The following is a 22,770-nucleotide window of genomic DNA, read 5'->3' on the forward strand; positions in this document are numbered from 1 at the left end:
AGTGTCCAATTTGTCACAGGAGAGAATGATACATCTAAATTTTTAAAGTGTTTTTAGTAAATAAAAGTACATACATCTGATGTCATTAGGTTATTGAATTTTTTACTTTATTTTATAAACAATTTAACGGACCTAGGTCCTTAATAATAATATATAATTGTATATGAACATTGAAAAAGAAACAATAAAAGATAAATAAAAATTATTACAATAAATTAATGTTACCAATCTCGAGGCTCGCGCTATAGGAGCCGGGAACATTGTGGTGGCACTGGCATTTAAATCGGCAATCGACAATCGTTTAGTTTTAGACTTTAGTAGTTTAGTCGTTTAGTGCCTTTGCCCTTTAGTATAAAAGACCGGATCGGATCGACGATGCGATTCAATTTTCACAAAAATGTTTATTCGTTTCACATAAAATATCGGATCGACAATTCGATTCGATCTAAAATGAATCGATCTTTTAAAAGATCGGGTCCCGGGGATCAATTCAAAAGATCGATTCAGATCGCCCATCACTAATACGAACGTATATATAAATACATAATAAGATATTAGTTTGAAAATATAATATTATGTAGAGCTTTCATCCTAAAACTTTCGCGGGACATTCAAAAACAAATCGGTACATATTTCTTACTTATAAAAAGGTACGAAAAATAAATTTTAATTTCTAATAGCATATTTGTGAGTACAATTACCAGTTTTAATTAATACATTTGAACATTCGATATTAGTATCAAGAATATGATAAATGAATATGACGGCATCGGTTAACTTACGTCTTACTTTACATAACTGAATAAAAATTGTATCTGCTACTAAAAAAAGTCATTAGAGATAGGTAAGTTTAAACGAAAAGCAGTAGATTTTAAGAAGTTATTCTGAATATTGTTAAGGCCTTTGGTAGTCGGATTTTATCTCCAGATAAGTGAACCAAACTTTATACTAGACCTAACAAGAAAAAAGTATAGCATTTTTTAGTTTATGAGCGTTTACAAGTTCACTAGAATTCCCTAACATAAAACCTAGCATTTTAAATGCTTTATTTATAACTATATATTAGTGTTATTAAAAAAAAAAAAAAGTATTAGCAAAGAAAACACCAAATCTCTAATAGATTCAATTTTGTTAATGATAATAGTATTATTAATTTTATAATTTAAAATTATAAAATATTGTTTTTCAATATTAACTGGTAATAAAATTGTGGCTACACCTGAATTTATTCATATTTGCTTAAGAGTTAATAACATCACCTTGATTTTTAATAATTTGATACAATTTTGTATTATCGGCGAACATACATTGACTAAGGAATTAAAAAACAGAAGGTAAATCATTAACGTACAAATAATAAAACAATAAAAGCTCTGGGGTACATTAGAGCTTACAAAAGTAACAATTGATAGAGAATACGGAAATTAAACTATTTTATTTCTTTTTTCCTATTGTTGAAACATTATCTGTAATTATTTAAACTATTTAATTAAATGTTCACATTTAATTATTATGTTATAAAGGATCTAATTCCGTTAAATTGTTTATAAATAAATATATATACCGCCTACTACAAAAAGTTAAATAACTCAATATTTACTGTATCACATTTTAGTTCAGATAATTGTGCATTTTCAAAAAATAATTTAATTAGTATTCTATTTGAAAAAAAAAATGTCTTTAACAGTTTAAACATCCTAAAAAGTTCCAAGAATCAAAATATGACATTATTAAAATAAAAATTTAAGTGAGCATCAAGCATGATAATAAGTCATTGGTTTACTCCATAAAATATTACCATTGTTCTATTCCATGTATTAGAATATTATTTTAAAATAAATGTGATACCTATATGATATAAAAAAATATTATTTCTAGTTATATAAAAATTCAAAAGTGATTGTAATGAATTTCATGGAGATTTAAATTTCAAACCGTCGCTTCCTGTAAATACTAAATACAAAATAATTATATAACAAATATATAGGTACCTATATATTAATACTATCACTTAATTTAATTAGAGGAGGTATAATTTTAATTTTTAATCCAATACTTGTCAATCATAAATATTTTTAACAATTTATTAATAATTTTAAATATAAACATTTGAACAAATTATACTATAGATACTAATTTTATTCACTATTATATTTTTAACAAAATATTTAAATATGTATAACATTACTTGGTTCCAAACCATTATCCGTAAATACATGATAAAACAAGTAGGTTAAATACTTTAATATTTAAAACAAATATAAATATATATTAAATATTATATCATTGTAACTTTTGTAGCTACCTATATCTACCTCTACCTGCAGCTATTTTATTGTTAAACATTTTAAAAATGCAAAAACATAAATTTTAATTGCAGTCTTGAAAGTAGATGCACTGTTGTGTATAATAATGCTTATTATTTCTTAAGTTTGCTTTAAGATAAAGAAGATAACAAATAAGTTTAATTTTTGAGTTGACATACATATTAATATATTATTGTAATTGAAAACAATAAAATATATCTTATATTACCTACATTTAATTACTTTAATTACCAAAATACTCTTTGATTACTTAGCACTGTGCTTGTTATTGATTGTATCGAAAACTTTGTATTAAGTAGCATATGCTTGTATAAACTGAAAAATTAGTATTTACTTCAACGTACCTATATCATGTACTATACATGTACTTACGGGTAATTTTTTCAAGAAATAGTTGTGAATGAAACTTGAGTAAATCATACTTGACATTTTACATTTATAATACGCCAATGCACATATAATAATATATATTAATCCTGTCATAAACTGTGGTTATAGACATTTTATATTAAAAGAAAAAAAAAAGGAATTGAAATCAGGTATCAAATAAAGCGTTTAAAAGGCACAATAATTTTGGAGGTTTTGCACACCGCATTTTACATGATATAAATAGGTATATATGTGTATTGTATTACAATGTCACTTCGGGCAGTCTACCCACATTTTTGTTCGATTATCTTCGGATTTGGTGTGTATCCTGTTTATAATTTACTTTTATAGGTGTCTTATTCAGAAAACTTAGCCCGTGTGAAATCGTTTAACGCGCCCAAAGAACAAAAAAAATGGGGAAAAAAAGAAAGAGATAAAGGGTCGTCGAAAGGGCAATCGTTTGATTAATCGTCGAGTGGTCTCCGTCATCGACGCGCTGTATACCGCAGACCGCTGCCGCAGCAGTGTTATGTAGGGATTGGACACAATATGTTTGATATATTATTATAATATGCGTGGGCGATATTCCGCGTACCACCGTGATGGAATTATCATCATACTCGCTACTATTTTTATTCCTCAATAGCAAAAATAACCTATATAATATTGAATTGCATATCATGCATATAACAATAATATATAATATATCAATATATACACGTATGCCTACTACGCTCATGTATATATATGAACCTAAACTAATTGGCGCGTTACACTGCGTAGTATCGTTTGTACGCGGCATATTATAATACGTAAAAGAGACACATGTATACAACGAATAAACCGAAACGAAATAAAATAAAACGAATTATATCGACATAAGTATTTGTCGGCAATAGAATTTCACATATTAAAAATCCCTCATAAATATAATATATTACTAAAAAAATACATCGTATAAATAATTTTGTAAAATTAGCTACCCCCTTGAACAACCTACAGATTCGCTACTGGTATATCAATAACATATTATAATATTGGTTATAATATATTATAACAACGCGGTGGCGATTACCCTATTTATTCCGTTCGATCGAGCAATCGACTAGTTGTTGTTGTTCGATGACTTTCTCGGGACTCACTTCTCGAGTATTCGTAACTAACGCTTTCGGCGTGTTCACTACCTGCAACGTATTAAATATTATATCATTATTTCACCCGTCAATCACGCGGATGCGATGGTGGTGGTGGTGGTGTTGGTGGTATTAATTATTCTATTTACAATGATAAATCGAAGATGAAAAAAAAATTAAAAACATAAACGGATATAAAATATGTGAGTATACTCACTATAGTGATAGAAAAATAAATTTATCAACAGATTTATACGCGAATCGAATGTAATTAGCCGAACGATTGTCGGTCGTGGTCACTGATTACAAACAAATACTCAATATATCGATTTATCTATTTGTTAGTAATTTTTAATTAATATAATCGTTTAGGTTCGAGAGATAAATAAATTAATAATTATAGTTTGGTATAAAAATGTTAGTTTTACTTAATCTATTTCTTGGCAAACTGTTTTTAATTTCTACCAAAACCCATGTAAATATATTGTGAATAAATTAATGTCTGCAAATTAATAAGTATAAAAAAACTATACTAATTTAAAGGCAAATGTCATTAAAGCCTTAACTTATTAAAAAAAATAATAACGTTACGTTTTTTAATTATTTAGTATATTTTTGTGAGACTAAAAAAAAATATCAAACGAATAACAAAACATAGATAAAAATTCAAAGCATACGAAAATGAAAAACTTAATCTGCGTACACATATAACAAACATTTTACAATCATATTTAATCGTACGTTCGCCAAAAAATGTTTTCTCAGATAGGACGCAGCTTTGAAACAAAATTTTAGATTTTAAGCGTAGTGAATTCTATTTATTATTTTATGTCTTACGTTTGGTGTGCCTAAAGACACTTTTTACAGTAAAAATATTGCTCCATTCTTCAACTTCAAGGGTGATTGCTGGTCAATTGGATATAGTAGGTAATTTTTTTATACATGTATAAAAACTTAAAAATACATTTGAAAATTGTATTAAATACAATTTCCTCATAATTTGATTTTAAAGAAAATCATGGAAATTATATTATATATAGTTATTAAGACGTCATATATTTTCAATAGCAAAGGCTTCAAATTGTAATAAAATATTCCTCACAAGTATTTCTTATAGGTTAGGTTCATATCTACATATGAAGCTAAAATTTTATTCAAAGTTGGATATTTGATTTAATTATAAATTAACAACGAATTGACAGATAGTTAAATTAAATGAAATAATATCATAATAATAAATGATTATAGTATATACATGTATGATTTATTTTTGAAGAAAATACTATAGTATTTATAATCAATGTTATTACGTATGATTTCCTATATTATAGTAAATAAATCAACTTTTAGTATCAACAAATAATTAAATGATTCATAGCTTACTTTCATTGCAATACATTGTGTACTCGTCAAATGTGTTATTACAAAACGACAATTGTTGATTAGATAAATCATCGGATACAATTGGATTTCCTGTTACTGTAAATCGAAAAAAAATCATCCCATAACAATAATCCATATTATAATGGTTGACAATAGTCAATAATATTCCTAATTTACTTTGAAATGGAACACATAATTTTTCATCTAATACATTTGCCCAATTGTTCTTATGCGAGTATGTAATTTTTTCATACGGCGTGATGCCTTGAATTCCTTTTTGTGTCACCATGTACCATTGGCATCTGTACCATAAGTCTTGAATTTTCCCACTCCCTGAGTTGTTATTAAACAAAAAAATATCATTGTTATTGTAGGCTATGTCATATTATTTCCACTTAAATTAATCTTTTAAAATGAAATTATAAGTGTTTTTAGAGATTTTTCCAAATTAATAATTATTTTCATGCAACATTCGTGTAAAATATACAAGTATACATAAAGAATTTGAAAAATAATAATACTCATAAACCTACATACGTTATAGATGATTTATAATTTTAATATTTTATTACTGTTTGAATTGTGTATAGGTACGGTGAAAAATTATTAATGAAATACGAAATCAGTCTGAATGTGTATAAATATAAACCCATAATAAATACAGTTTAATATATTAGACTTTTATCTTTAACTATTCTCTTTATAATTTTTTTTTTTTTTTTTGTTTAGTATGGCCCTAAATTATATTGTTTTAATAGGTACACTTAGTTATACTTACCCATATTATATAAGACATTTCTAGTGTTTTTTGTTAATTTTTTAGATGCCTCGTCGAATGTAAAAAATATTACTACATCCCCAACGTTAACCATGTGGTCAAGCCATTCATCTAAATTAGAACTATTATACTCATACGTATCAAAGTTTTTTACATCCATGATGGTATATGTAGTTGACTCTATCACAGCTACGTTGATACCACGACCACCTGCAGTCCGATTGAATGACATAACGCTAAATACATTTAAAAAAACATATAGTTTTTATACCAAATACTTATTATTATGTAAGTAAAAAATATTTATTATTATATTTTTAATTCTAGTGTTTTAATATTTTTGTATACGATTCTGAATCCATTGTTTAGAGCTGACACAAACAATTGAAAGGGGGGCTATATTATATAAAATTAATCACTGTTTACTAAAACTTGAATCATAACAAGAAAATATTAGGTTTGAAAATGTATTAAACATTTATAGAACCTAATAATTAATAGATATGAAAATCAATAAAAATTAAAATAATTGTAAAACTATTATTATAAATGATTAACGATAATTATAACGATAAGTATTTTAAATTTAAACTACGACTATTAAATATTATACGTTTTTAAAAATACAGTTTTGATACATACTATTTGCCCATAATACACAACCTCGGAAAGTCGGTTTTATTTTTTCCTGTATATATATGAATTGGAAAAGCATTGTCTGAGCAAATGGTTTGTAATCCACAATTTGGTAAAATTTCGATAACTTCAATTGTCGGTTTTCCGTTATCGTATCCTAAAATTACAAACATAAATTAATTATAATCTGAAAAAAAATTTATTACTTTTTCAGATTTTAAATTTGTTCAAAAAATTATTATACATAATATTGCCAATTAAAATAGAACACTAATTAAGTATGCCTCATCTAAAAATATATTAATACTCATTATGAATTAAAATTAACCTCGGTAGGTATAATATTTCTGATATTAAATATTATATGTGCACATTAGTTATTAACCGTTAAATTATTAACTAATATGTAGATATATCAGTCAATTATTAATTGACTGATTATAGTAGGGCAAGAACTTTCATGCATTTGCATATTTTTTCTTGTTAACATTATCGTATGCTTAGTAAGTACAAAATACATTTCACAATATTGGTGATCAAATACTCAAAGTTTTTAGTGCATATTTTTACATAGTTTGACATTTTTGGATTTACGATTTACGTATAATATCTACTTATACAATAGGAATATTATGCGTATATATAATATATACACAAATACACTATACCTACAAGTTATTTTATAAATTAAATATTTAATTACGCATAAATTTTACGTATTTACCGACCGTATAACGTTTTAGTAGAGTTCCATGAAGTCTTCATGATCGATATGGAAGATTTTTCATTCTTCAAGTGGAAATAATCCATGTAAAGCGACTTGTATAGTAAGACAACCATTACGATGATCAAGCAGATAACGAATCGGAATGACGGACCTATTTTATATAAAAAAAAAAATAACACATCAGGATATCAAAGAAAAAATAACATTATTTCCGTGAAGTTCACCATCGTTCGTATTGGCTTACTCGACAGGATGTCGCAGAGCGAATCGTCCTTTCTCGTTCTGTTGTAACCATGATCACTTAGATTATCGCCGGCCCCGTTTCTCAAGTCACGTACAACCGGCAACAGGCTCAATGAGTCCTTTCTCTTATATTTTCTACTAAAATTCCTAATAAGACAAATATATTTTTTAAGTGTTAAGTAATAATGATTAATTAGTATTTAATACAAATACAAATGTGGTAATAATTAATTTCAATAATTTAACATATGCAATTAGCAATTTATGCAAGTAAATACATTATACTGTGTAAAATAATAATATAATAACAATAAATTATTAAAAATTATCTATATTCAATATTATATTTGTTATTAGTATTATTAATATGGTAATTTTTTATTTTAAAATGAAGAAAAATTTACTTTTAATTAGATTTACTTAATGTTTAAATTGTATCGTATTTATTGTTAACATAAACAATTCGTTCTGATTTATAAAATATATTGAGTGTATTGGTACACCGACATGGAGTAGATTACTATATAGTATATAATGGCAGTATTCAATTTTAATTCAATGTTTAATTATTGTGTACGAAAAACGATAAATATCAATCAGCTTATATTTCTAATTATAATGTTTTATACATTTATATTGATATTATTAATTTATTTTTATAATATAAATATAGCAGGTTTAAATTGAACTAATTTTTGTCAAAAAAAAAAAAATCGTTTATTATATAAAAATTATTATAATAACAATATTGCATATACAAGAAATATGACTAGCTACGTATTTTATCTTACAGGTTAATATTTACGGTAGAACTTTGTTTAAAAAAGTTCATTCCATGGTATAAATAGCTTAAGTATCTTTATAATTGTATTTTATTGTGTTATAAAAGTTGCAAAGTAATATGTTGAAACGAGAATAAAATCTACATGAGATCAAAATATAACAACAAACAGCTGGAGTACCTCAACCAAAAAAAAAGGAAAGAAAATATAAAAATTTGGAGGAGCGGTTAAATGCTGTTGTAAAAGGATACGACGAAACTAGTAAAAATAAATATTTAAAATCAATAGTACATAACTTGGTATTATAATAAGTATATTAATAATTTTTAATATAGTATTTTAATATTTATTTAAGCATTATTTAGTTAATTTTTTTGTGTTCTATAAATGTTAATAATAATTGTATTGTATTAATGCCTAAGCAACTTTTATATATAAAAAAAAAAAAAGGTTTAAATTTTCAGTTAATATTTACGTGGGATATTTTATCATGGATTATTTTCGTGGGGATGTTGGTTTTTGAGATATTTTTACCGGAATACTTTGGCGTGTCACTGTCAAAGAGAGTACTCTAAAAATTAGGCTATTCACTGTTTCAAAAAGTAACACCAGGCACAGAAAAAAACCCACTTCATTGTAAAATCAAGAACTACAATTTAAAACATATATAATGACAATAACAATATACCATTCATTCATCGAAATGTAGATTATAAAAACCTTCTAATACCACGACCTTATATTAATTATATATTATGACTAATGCATGTCTTATATCATCGCTATTCGCTACTGTTAGTTTATTATTATTATTATATATTATATGATTAGTGATTCTCCATAAGATAAACAATAATTATTAGAAAATTAATGGCCCAGCAGTAATTTATTCACGCTTTGATTTTTTTATCTTTATTTATTATTCATATGTCCAAAGTCTGACAAACAAACATAGTATATTTACTTTTTATAAAATTTTCACTGTGGATTCTATTTCAATATCGATGATTATATTTAATAGTTAATAAAATCCTTTAATAAGATTATTTTTATGATATATTATTAAAATTGTGTTAGATATCAATGTCCCAATGTATTAAGTTTATTTTAAAATTAAATTTAGATAATTAATAATATTTTAAATAAAAGTAAAATCAAAATGTAAAAAAACTTGTCCATTATAACAAATATACAACATATTATTATACTGTATTATATTATTTCATAATTAATACTTAAAATATATAAATAATAATATTATTACAATTATTTAGAACCTTCACTTTTACTATGTACGTGATTACATAAGTTGTATTGGATTAACATTTATCATAGTATTTTTTAAAGTTTTTACCTATCAAAATAACTTTACTAGATATTATAGATACTTGAAAGTTTAAAGTGCAATACATGGTTGATATGCCTATAATATATGGATTTATTATGTAATTGTGTAAATGTTTTACATTTGTATTGATATAGAAAAATAATAAACATAATAAAAAAATATAATATTTTAAAAACCTAAATTATAAAAAATAATTTAAATGTATTTCGATAGGAGTCTACTATGACAATAATTAAATAATGATCTAGTTTTAAATAAAAGTGAGTATTTGATACATTTATACTAGGGTAATATTAAATCCCAATAAATTATGATTGTTAATATTTTATTTTAACAAAATTAAATAATATTTACAGTATCATAGAAACACGTGTATAATTTTGATTATAAACTATACTGTAAGTTGTTCGTAAACATTATTTATAATTTAAATATTTAATCTTTTCATAATTACAAATTAATATATTTTTACGTATTACAAATTTATAATTTATAACATTTATTTTTATGTTAATTACTAACTTTTCGTTGTTATTTATATTCAAATAAATCGTAACTAATATTATCATAAATAATATTTTATAATTTTATAAATTTAATTTACAGTGACTAATGTAAAGAATTAACGCTCTTATAATAATACCTAGTTTAAGTTTAAATAATATTATTTGATTTATAAATGTCAAGGCACTTTATAGGCAATTTATTCGACATTAATACAAGTAGTTTTGCAGTGCCTGCATCGATACTTCACGTAGTTCATAATACTTAATGTTACAAGCTTTTAATGTATAAAAAAACTTTATTATATTAAAGTCAAATTAGGACGTACAAAAACGTTTACTAATAAAACTTAAATACTGAATAGCTATAATCTTTATTTATACACCGATACTTCTATTGATTTATTTATACATACTACTTAATTTAGGAACCTACTTAACATAATATCATTCTTTTTTTTTTATAATAACGACAAAACAAATAGCAACACGGCAAGGGATGTATATTTTAAGAATTGGCGCAAAGAGACAAAAAAATCCACCCAATCGTACAATTTTATAATAAAATTAACAATAATGTAAAAAAAGTTTCGTCATGGAATGTGATTAAGAAGTAGAGGTTAAATCACTTCCGATGCTTAATACTATTAAAGCATTTATGTCAATGATAATGATAATATTATTAATTATGGTGAAGCAATTAAAAAATATAATGTTAATTATAAGAAAAAAGTGAATGGAGTTATAAGAGGATTAAAACAAAGCCAGTTTCTTAAAATCAGTCGCCTCCTCAAAATCAACTATACGTGGGAAACAGCCCCCTGTTGTATAAATGTGATTTTGATTACTGCTATTCTCGATCAATAAAGAATCATCACTTAAAAATATATATCGTAAACACTATTTTTGAATTAACTTTATACATTCGTCGAGTACATACCTTTATTATTATAATTATTATTATTACGTATAACGTTATTGTCCGATATTCCGTGTGTACGCAGTTTCGTTGTTCACAATCGTTCGTCGATTGTCATCGCAACTATGCCACACGTAACAAGCGTACACGGCGTTACGCACGATATATATCAATATGAAAAATATGATAGATACGCTACCCCCCCCAAAAAAAAATAAAAAAATAAAAAGAGAAATCTGCTGATAACCAACGCGACCTATTACGGGTCATCGGAGAGCACGCCAATCGAATAGCATAACGTACGACTAGACCTAATAGCGCACAGTGTCCTGCTTATACACTATACAGACTGTACCAGGGGTGGCCAGCGAGAAGAGACTCGCGAGCCACCAAATACATAATAAGTCATAAGTACATAAATATAAATATACATAAATTCATATTAAAATAAATTATTTTTTTTAAATGTTCGATAAGATGCGAGCCGCAAAAGTCCATGATGCGAGCCGCTGTTTGGCCACCCCTGGACTATACAGAATACACGTAGTGGCGCAACCGAGGGAGGTGTTTTGGGTGTCTGGACACCTCCCCCCTAGAACCGTAACTTAAGTCCATAGTATATACTAACGAATTTGGGAATTTATTGGGAAACCAGTGTATACGCTACTGGCGCACACCCCCCTTGAAAAAATTCTGGCTGCGCTATACTGACGCTAATACGTATACGTAAATCGCGCATTGTCCCGATATCGTCGCTGACGGCTGCGCATATAATTATAAGTGACGATTCGCGCCTTTCGAAACGTATATCCTCTGGCCCGGCTGTTATATACCTAACACCTATGTATAATGACATAGACCTACGATAGGTATGCCTAATATTATGTTATTATAATATCATACGGTGTGTACGCTTGCGGCTTACCTGCTGATCATGTACCGGTGGCTGTACACGGAGTAATACTTGGTCGGCATGTCTCGGCCGTCGTCAACGGGTTAGCGGCCCGCTGTTACCGATGTTTTCGAACCAAATCCGCTGATAAGAAGGTGCGTGTTGACATCAAACAGTAGCTCTGTTATCACGCGGCCTCCGCCGCGGCCGAGTCGTCGCCGTGCGTAACCACACCTGCGCAGTGGTGGGCGGTGGTCGTCGAGGGCCGCGCGCGGTGGCGGCGCGGATATCACATAATATTGTGCTACAATATAGGACGCGCGTATTGATTTCTCACCCGGTCAGCTGACGCGGTCGTCGGCGTTCCGCGCCGCCGTCCCGCGGCTGTGTGCAGTGGGCGCGCGCGTCGTCGGCGATCCGGTGCTGTTATGATATAATTCACCGATACGATAACGTATCGTATTGTTATAAAACAGTCGTATGTTTCGATACACGCACAGCTTGCTATTATGATAGCCGTGTTTGTAACCGTCATAGGTATTTTGCCAAAAGCTGCTGTCTCGTCCGTATTATACCGTCTACGGAATACGATTTTACGTAGTTGCTCGTATGGTTACATTTTGCAGTATGCGCGAGTAGGGACCGCCGCGCGTTCGTCGACATATATTTGCAATTTGTTGTGCGCAGTAAGAATACGATATTATGGTCTATACGCGGACATACAGCTATTTGTTGTACGGGGTCGATAAAGCACTTGCAGAATGGTCTACCTTGGAGTGTATAAGGGGGGAGGGGAGGAGTCGAAGAGCCCAACGAAGTATTATTTCTAGCGCGTGGGCCCCCTAGAAAACGGCAAAACGCCGCTAATGTCCGTACCGCAGGCATATTATATATCTACGGGTTTTTTACATCAAAGTATTATCACGGTAACAATATTCCGTGAAAAATTAAAAATTATAACCACAAAAAACAGCAGAACAAAAAAATATTTTAATTGTTTAAACAAGTTGCGGAGCAATAACATTCTATGTGTAAATAATTCTCATTTATATACTATAATTATACCGTGGGTATAACTATTATTATTTAATTTTTTTCAAAAAAAGTACGATTAAAAGTTGATGGATATAAAGTAAATTAAATAAAATAAAAAACAGTAATTAACTTACGATACACGTTACCGTTTTCAAAACAACGATTGATATACACATCACGTTTTATTTTGTATTAGAAGTTTAAATTTTGAATTAATAATAATTATGCCGGATTTTAGTCATAATAATAAAACAATATTTCGAGATGTTTTTTCAGTGATATTATAACCAAAACTACGTAGACGCGTAATAAGTAAGTGATAAAAGCCAATTGGTTTCTAAAAATGTATTTGGTTTTTTTTTGTTTTCAGTCGTTTGGAAAGTAACGAGAACAAATTATAAATTTAAAAATAGCATTTCACTGAGGATCATTATATTCAACAATATTGCTTTAATCTTTACTATTTTACGATATTTAAAATTACTGTTAAATTATTACTCGTAAAACACTAATTGTTTCAAACTACGTCATTACAAGACAATATTTTTGGAAATAAATTATATCTTTACTATTTTTTATGGTTATAATTTCTTAAGTTTTTTACTTTATTGAATGAGAGCATTGATTTTTAATTTGAAGTAGAACATTATTAGGGGTATTGGTATTTCGATCTATCTAAATCAAATTTTGGATTAGTAGCATATAAGTAAGTTATAAATGTTTAAATTTTTAAGTATAGATACAAGTGTAATGGACCAACATTTTACGATGTACCTAATTTTGTTACACTTATCTAAACTTTAAATACTTATAACTGGTTTATAATCGACCAAAATAATGTATCAAAGTAATCCAAAAAATGTTCAGTTTTAAAATAAAGAATTAAAAATGCATGTTGTCATTAAAAATTATTAAAAAAATTAAGAAATGACAACGATGAAAAATATATTATTTTAAAAAATTATGTTTTTTATGATTTAAAATTATGTGAAAAAAATGTATAAAATGTTTTTGAAATAACGAGTATCTTACGTTAAATAGATCAAGCAGTTTATTTATTTTTTTTTTAGTGTTTATAAAATACCTATATTTATTTTAAACATACCAACAGAATAATAATAATTATAAAATATTTATTATATATTATAGTATAATATATATTACACAGTAACAGTTGAAAAACCATTTTAAATATTTATGTATATTAAAACAAAACATTTGATAATGTATCTCAAAAATGCTAAAATAATTGTTTCATGTCTGTGGAAAAGGCTGATTTTAAGAATAATTTCAAATATTTAATGATTATTATCATACTAGCTGATATTTCATCGCATTACCAGTGACAAATTGAATGCCATGAACTTATGCCTTCTTAAACTCTGATAAATAAAAACTATTTACATTTTCATAGTTATCCGAAAAATTTTGGCCCATTGCACAGACGGGTCTAAGGTAACGTCTAATTAATAATTATAATAACTATCTTATATTGTGTGGTCAATGGCAACCCCTATTATGTAAATAAAAATATTTTCGTTTTTCATGTGTCAACAAATCCTTGTATGCGTCCCTTTTAAAATGCAAAGTTTAAAAAATTGGCTTCAAGGTACATGTCCTTGATTTTAGGATTGTCTATGTATTAAGTAGGATGCCAGCGTAGTATTTGTTGTCTCTCTCTAACCCACGCGCAACATAACAAATGTTACGTTCATAAAAATGATTATAACCATATTAATTTATCAAATTAGAGTGAAATGACCTATTATAAAATTTAAAGTTAAGAACATTATCTAGGGCATCTCATAGGCGTTTTATTATATTTTTATTTTTAAGCGAGTTATGAGTTTTTTAAGATGTATAAAAAATTTACAATTTTAAAATGCTCATAACTCTTAAATAATTTCAAAACCATACGTGCAGTAAACGTGGCTTTGGATCGTTTACACGTGTTGCGCCATCACAGCTGACCAATCGGAAATGATGCAGCGATCGCAACAATTAGTTACTAATTACTAATTAGTAATTACAAACGGTTGACTATTGTCTGTCAGGTATTTTGAATTTTATGACTGTTTCATTTTTTTTTTTTAAGTACTATTATTAATAATATCCTACAATATGATTCTAATGATTCCGTAGTTACTGAATATGTATGTGTGTAAATATTATAATATTATAGTATGTGTCTTATTAAAAATATGCATGAAAATTATATCATTATATTATATAGATGGCTGAAGTTTTCATCTAAAATTCTAAAGTAGAAAAATATGTATATTATGTATCTAAAATCTAGACGGGTAAGTCTTAAAACTGACAGTAGATTACTGATCTTAATTTCCAAGAGCAGGAAAAAAACAGTATACGCAACGACATCTAGATGACTGCAATCACAATTGCTCGTAACGCATTACATTTAATGTTGAATGCTATTCAGCGAAAAATGCGTATAAAATGTTAAAAATATTAAATAATTGAAAATGCTCGTAATTCATTAAAAAATTTAAATATCGTAAAAGACGGCTCTAGGGGGGAGGCACACCGTACAAATGCAGTTATCGGGGGGGAGGGGTGTCCACTCGTTTTATTATTAATAATTAAGTATTCACCATCTAGTTCCATAATCATCAAGGCCTCCAAAATCAGTAGTGCCGTCACTGATCCTACCCTTAGAGTAGAATGAATCTGATAAAAATATATAGGTAGACAAAAACAAAACTATATAATATTACAACGCAGTAAAAAATTAATTACATGTATATAAATATTATAATTATGATAAATCTATAATAAACTATAATTTATTACTAATTATACGTTTGTTTGAGAAAAAAATTAATTTAAAAACACAATATAAAAAATGTTTCCCTGTTCGAGCCAGACTTATTCTTAATCTAATTAATCAAACTAATTTCAATTAATTGTTATAATCTTATAAATATGCAATTATTTCCTAAGAAACTTTATCTTACAGTTGTTAAAGGTACATAAACTTATTAAAAACTCACAATCAGAATACTAGGTTTATATTTTATCTATATCTATTTTTTTCTTATTGTATAATTTAATAATAAATACTAATGGAATTATGAAGACGTTATTAATTTTGTCAAAATAGATATAGTATTTACTACAATTAAAGATGTCTCAATCAACAACAGTCAGTAACAAACTAATAACTAATAATAATAAATGAATTAATACTAAAAAAAAAAAAAAAATACTAATGTACCTATCAAATTTAATAATAATGAATATTATATAGTTAATAATATATCCTAAAGGTTTGTGAAAGAATTATAAAAAAAAGAATGCCAACGGCACGCAGTGTTCCCAAGCGGTCACCCATCCAAGTACTAACTACGCCCGACGTTGCTTAACTTCAGTGATCGGACGAGAACTGGTGTATTCAACGTGGTATGGTCGTTGGCGAAAGACCCTTACTCTTCAAAATAATATAGGTAAAATATTAGTAGTAAAATAATAATTTGATAAAATGCAATTATAATATAATTACGACATATTTTATAATTTAATAACAATTTTCAATACTTTGGCAACACGCTTACAAGGTTTAAGAAATGCAAAATTTTATTACATTAGAGAAACACAATAATAATAAAATTTATTTTTTAAATTACATAAAAATGATTATTTTTTTTTTGCTGAGTATACTTAGTGAAATAAAGTCATCTAATCTATACCTACATAATTTCCCTTAAGCATACAAACAATATTTTATTTATGTCATAGCCCATAGGATTACATTGTTTTATTTTATTTATTATTGGACAATGATTTCTAAGAATTTATATATATTTTTTTAATAAGAAAATTATGGAAATTCTCTAGCCAAAGTAGGTACCTACTTAATACTTATAGTATAATGCAGGTTCTTAAGATTATAAATCAATATAAATATTTTATATGCAGACAATGATCGTCATACTTGATGTAGGTAATACTATATGTATGGGCATAAATAGGCTCCAATTTATTAAGTAATTGTCTATTTTGGCGGTTCTTAACCTTTGTAGAGCACGGACCCCCGATGAAAGTTTTTAGAAATCTCGGACCCCTACCAACTTTTTATAAAAAATATTTTATATTACAAATTATAGAAGTAAACATAACAAGACATACACATTTATAATTATTTTTATTAAACTTAATTTTTCATTAGACTGTAATGTAAATTATTTTATTTTTAATATTATTAAAGCTGCCTAAGAGTATCGCGGCCCCTCGGGGAGGGAGGGTCTGCGGACCATAGGTTAATAATCGCTGATCTATTTAACTCCATTGATACAATTATTATTTAATAATAAACTGTTGTAATTGTTGTAAAAAATACTGTTTTTAAAACCTAATTTAGGTATAAAATAATATTTTGATTATAAACTTTTATTAATAAATGTTGTCAACTACGAACCTATTTTTATGCAAACATTTGTTTTGTTGATTATAGTTAAATAAAAATAACTAAAATCTAGATAACGTATAAATATTCTCTTAAAAAGCAAAAACGTTAAAATATACTAAATACAATTTCGGATCAAGATTCTTTGTATTCCAAATGGTATGATACCTACTACAACTTGTAGTCTATAAGTAAAAAGTAAGTATTATGTAGTCACTACAGCTATACATTATTAATTATATTCACCTATACATTATATTATATAATCATTATAATTTATAATTTATAACCGTGTATATATTAATTAACGTGTCGACGAATTGATTAGTAATAATACCACTGAAACGAACTTGATTAGACGCGCCCGACATTATGCGATGATTTACCTTTGGCTTTTGAACCATCGGATCGAATGCGGGTATATAATATATTATATAATTTATATACAATATATAAATACACAATACTATAGTTTATTATATATAATACATTATTATGAATATAGGGCTGGGATTTATATGTAATAAAAAACCAAAAATATGTGTACATATATATGTAATTAAAATTGACAAAATATGTAGTATAAAATAAAAGATATGTAATAAGAAAAATTTTAAATTATGTTAACGTGTAAAATTAAAATAAAATTCTAAATAATTTTTAGAAAATATACAATTAATTGATTTTAATTTCTAATCAATTTAATTTAAAAAATATAAAAAATAAAGATATTTTCACAACCAAGCGAACACAAGTACTGACAATGTTGAAAATTCGTAACAAATAAGATTAATTATATAAACAAGTTTTTAATATTTAACTAATACTTTCATAAACTTATTTCCTATATGCATTATACACTACACTTACAATTTTTACGAGTACTATTATCGTAGTATAGGTAAATGTAATACGTAAACTTCGTAACTATACATTTGAATTTCTTGTCAAATCAATGCATCATATCGCGTACTGTACAATGTACATGTAATTCATGATATACCTACGCATTTTTTTATTTATAATATATAAATGTATTGAATTTAAACAATCATTTTGATATATTGTGCATCAGAAAACACACTACATTAATAATACCAATTTCCAAGTCCAAACCTAATGCCGTAGAAACATTTTTTTTCCATAAGAATTATTTGATATCTTACAACTTATGTATTTCCCTATACGGATACCATTTTGATATAAGCATATATTATTGTGTAATCGTAGTTTATATAAATCGATGACGTCGATAACTAGTGTTCCACTGACCACTGTTATATACCCTATACGCGATTAATGCAGTATTATGTTAGTTTATCCTCCCATGTGAGAAACCAGTTTTTGATTAAATTTGTTTTTTTAATTTCGTTGTAATTCAATAATAAATAATCGTAGTAGATGCTTACATTTGTGGATATCCCTAGTGAGTATGTAATATTACGAATTATATTCAATTTGCAACGAGTGTATCAACAAATTATAATAATTAATAGTTCGTTTACGTCGTCGATCTACTGCAGTTATATAAGTATCTAATTAAGATAAATAATAATCTAATTGGCTAAAAACTTTTAAGATACAATTAGTTTATAATAAATCAAATTTAAAACTATGACATTACAAAGTTTTTGCAATACAATGATTGAACTGAAGACATATGTAGTGAAGAAAAAGAAACCGTATTTTATTGAGTACCATTGAATTGGTTCCCAATTTTGGGTAAATATAAATTCGACTCTTGAATTGGCTCCTGAAAAATGTATAATTGAATTGGCTCCATAAATTTTAAATATTATCATTTAACCAGGGGTTCTCACATTATAGGCGTTTACTTTTACAAAGTCAACCTAATAATATAGCCTGACAGTTTGCACTCAAATATAGTCTACTGCTGGATATACCTATACCATTTATATATACAAATTTATTCGAATTCTTCTTGGACAATCTTGGTATAGAACAATAAAAAAGTTTGGTTTTTCATCGGAATACATACTAAATACAGAAATAGGCCAATATTTAACGTTATATTTGGATTGCCATTCCTAGATCCACAATCAATTGGGAATTACTTTTCCGACGAATTAGCTGAAATACAGCATATTTAATGAAAAACTCACAAAATTTAATGATTATTTTTCATAGAAGTATTAAATAAAATTCTTCATTCCAATAAAACACAAAACACACTCGTAAAAAAAGTAAGTAATAGTATTAAATTCTGATAAGAATTAATATTAGTTTACAGTTACATGTTTTTTAGCAGAATAAATGAATCTTTAATTTTATTTCTGGTTTCTAGTAAGAAATCTATTCCATACACTCTATCAGGATAGTATTATACGTAAAGAATCGTTTGAACTATGGAAAAAAGAATATGAATTCAAAGTAAGATTTAATGAAGACTTAGAAACAAAAACCATAGCTATTGTAGTTTTTAATTCATTCTTCCTTCACTATCAGTAAACAATTCTGATTCTGATGAAACATTTGAGTAGTGTACCGACACTATCTATAGCTGCGTATATCCATCAATCGACACAAATTCTTCTATTTTATTTTTTTAATTTTATTGTAGACACCATGTTATAAAAAATTTATAAAAATAAGAAAAAAAATTCTAAATACTTAGCCATTTTTCATTTATTTCCTTTGGAATTCAATTATTTATAAATTGCAAATATTTATGTACAGAATTTTTTTTTTGTTAATGGTTTTATTTTAATTTACTTATCTTCTATACATCTGGTTTTACTTTATATTAAAGCTAGTTTTCTTAACAATAAAAATAATAAATAACCTAAATCATTACCTCTCCACCCTTCTCTTTTTGACTATGGGATTATGACAAATTAATTTTGTTGGTATATTTATATGAATTATAATATATAATATAATTGTATGTTTATTATCTACATTAGTTTTTAATACATGCTTCAGTAAATATGGAGACTATGCTATTTCAAAATTAAATTTCATTTAATGTAATGTGTCTTGATACAAATTCTTATAAAAGTTTTGAATTTACAAAATAATAATTTTTATGAAGATAATTCATTGGAAAAAATAACTATGTTTTTCTATATATATATTGATACCATTGTCGGACTATTGTGTACAGTTATTATAAATTAGTAATGTGTAAAGTTGCAGTTAATGTTATTTCTAATATATATACATAAAAAAAAAAAAAATGTAAAAAAATAATTGAATAAATATTTTAGTTTTAGACATGCTCTTCTCAATATCTGTATATATTATGATCATAAATGTATACTATTCCCTGCCTTATTATAAAAATTGAATAGTTAATTTCTAATTTTTATTGCTAAGAGTGACCATTTTCTTGTTTGTTATGGTCAATATGTGTAATCAGTTGTTATAGTGTATTATGCTTGAGCGATGTAGAAAATTATGATCAGTGGACAATAATTGTGATAAAAAGATAGAAAAACAGTTTCCAATTAATTTACAACTATTTATTTTTATGTAATATGAATGTTTAAAAATAAATTCGCGATATAATATGTCTTAAAACTTTTTTATAGTACTGAAATACTATATTATACAAAATGATATATGGTTATAATAAATTATTCAATTTTTATTCGTTTCTGTACTATTTAATTAACTTCACCATACATTAATAATATTTTTTCTCTAAGAATATTAAATTTTTATAAAATTTCTATATTACATCTCTGGTTTAGGTTTTTATAGCATAGCCTCTAATAAATCTGTCGGTAAGCAACATGCAAATGATTATCTATAGAATATAGAAATACAGAAATCTAACTGTATTACTTTGACACTAACGTGAGTATATCGTTGGCTGTCTTCGGCAGCTTATACAGTGATTTTTATCAGTGGCGGCTAGAAACCGCGTCTACCGTTTTGCTTACACATATATATAGATATACACATGCGGATTTTAGTGAGCGGAAGCAGTCGACCGCCCGAAATTAAACATAAGCGGTTTTTATCATACAAATATACAAATTGAATAACCCCAAATCGAGTTGTAGTCGGATATCTTATTCTTATATTATAAAACGCGTGAGGCTTCGCCCGAAACCCACTTGAGCGTACTTGCTGTACTTCGCCGTAGTTGCGTTCTCAATAAAAAAAAATGCGCTCCGATCGCCGTTATCGCCGCGCCCGGCCGGTTATCAAGCCGATGTCGGACAACTATACGATTATTACTATTATATTATTATTATATTTCACTTTTTTACGGATTTTATAGCTTTTCCCGAGATTTTTCGTACTCGCATAGTATACATTATTATTATACGTACCAAAAATTCTGTCGTGTGATCACGACGAGTGATTGGGTATGAGACATAAGTCGCTTAATACATAAATACAAGGCTGGGCATTAACGAATTAAAAGTTAAAATTAAGTTAATTAACTCGTTACTTTTTTTTAAGATTAACGTGTTAACTTCAAGTAAATTTTATTCAAAAGTATCTAAATAATATTAATTTTTGTCAAAAGAATAATGCAAGAATAATTCAAAATTTTAGGATTTATTTTAAAAAATCAAGTTTTTTTGATAACTAGTTGGTACTTTGATGTATCATTCTAAATTTCCCTGGTAATTTTCTTGAGCGTAGAGAACTCTCTAATACACAATATTATGTGTCTGGAATTTTTTATTTTTTCAAATTAAAAAATTTTAACTTTACGAGTTAACGAAAAAAATACGAGTAACTTTTAACTTAATTTAACTTAATTATTTTTAAAATAACTTAACGAGTTAAAAAAGATCGTTAACTTGCCCAGCCTTGCATATATATATATATATATTATTATTATTTATATAAGAATAATAAATATAAATAAAATACACATAAAACGGATATTGATTACAAATATATTCAAAAGAAAATTAATAAGAATGTCTGTGCGTGTAATGAAATACGAATTTTAAGGGTAAAACGATGAATAACGCAAATTCAGTGACGGTTCGGAAACGGTTTAAGTGCTCGAGATTTGCCATCAGTTTTCAACTCAAACTTACTATATTACACTATATAATGCAAATTGTATTAAACATATGATTTTGCTGGCAACATTGGTATATTATTGTAGTAGAAGGCAACATTTGACATCATGTGAGCAGATAAATCAAGTATTTTATGTTTTACTCATAATATATTTCAATATAGATAATTATTGCAGACTACCAAATTAAATAATAACATTTTTCTGTGGTAGGATTTTTATATTACTCAGATTAATTACCTATGCTCCTATTGTATAATA

The 22,770-nt window shown here is 26.7% G+C and overlaps 1 protein-coding gene and 1 non-coding gene across 2 annotated transcripts; both read right to left on the reverse strand.

Annotated features, from left to right (window-relative positions):
- Nucleotides 1–2,193: 2,193 nt before the first annotated feature.
- LOC113557245 (protein FAM3C-like) lies at nucleotides 2,194–12,215 on the reverse strand. The gene is made up of 8 exons (XM_026962657.2): nucleotides 12,074–12,215; nucleotides 7,598–7,743; nucleotides 7,355–7,504; nucleotides 6,633–6,783; nucleotides 5,991–6,226; nucleotides 5,390–5,545; nucleotides 5,213–5,308; nucleotides 2,194–3,880 (listed from the first exon to the last, which is right to left on the reverse strand). Exons 1-8 carry the CDS (start codon nucleotides 12,121–12,123, stop codon nucleotides 3,777–3,779), a joined length of 1,089 nt encoding a protein of 362 aa, XP_026818458.1. The 5' UTR covers nucleotides 12,124–12,215; the 3' UTR covers nucleotides 2,194–3,776.
- Nucleotides 12,216–16,390: 4,175 nt separating this feature from the next.
- Nucleotides 16,391–16,509, reverse strand: LOC113559485. The gene has a single exon (XR_003405987.1). It is a non-coding gene; the product is annotated as a 5S ribosomal RNA (ribosomal RNA).
- Between the last annotated feature and the right edge of the window lie 6,261 nt (nucleotides 16,510–22,770).

The sequence above is a fragment of the Rhopalosiphum maidis genome, chromosome 3, assembly GCF_003676215.2.
Source record: "Rhopalosiphum maidis isolate BTI-1 chromosome 3, ASM367621v3, whole genome shotgun sequence".
Lineage (NCBI taxonomy): Eukaryota > Metazoa > Arthropoda > Insecta > Hemiptera > Aphididae > Rhopalosiphum > Rhopalosiphum maidis.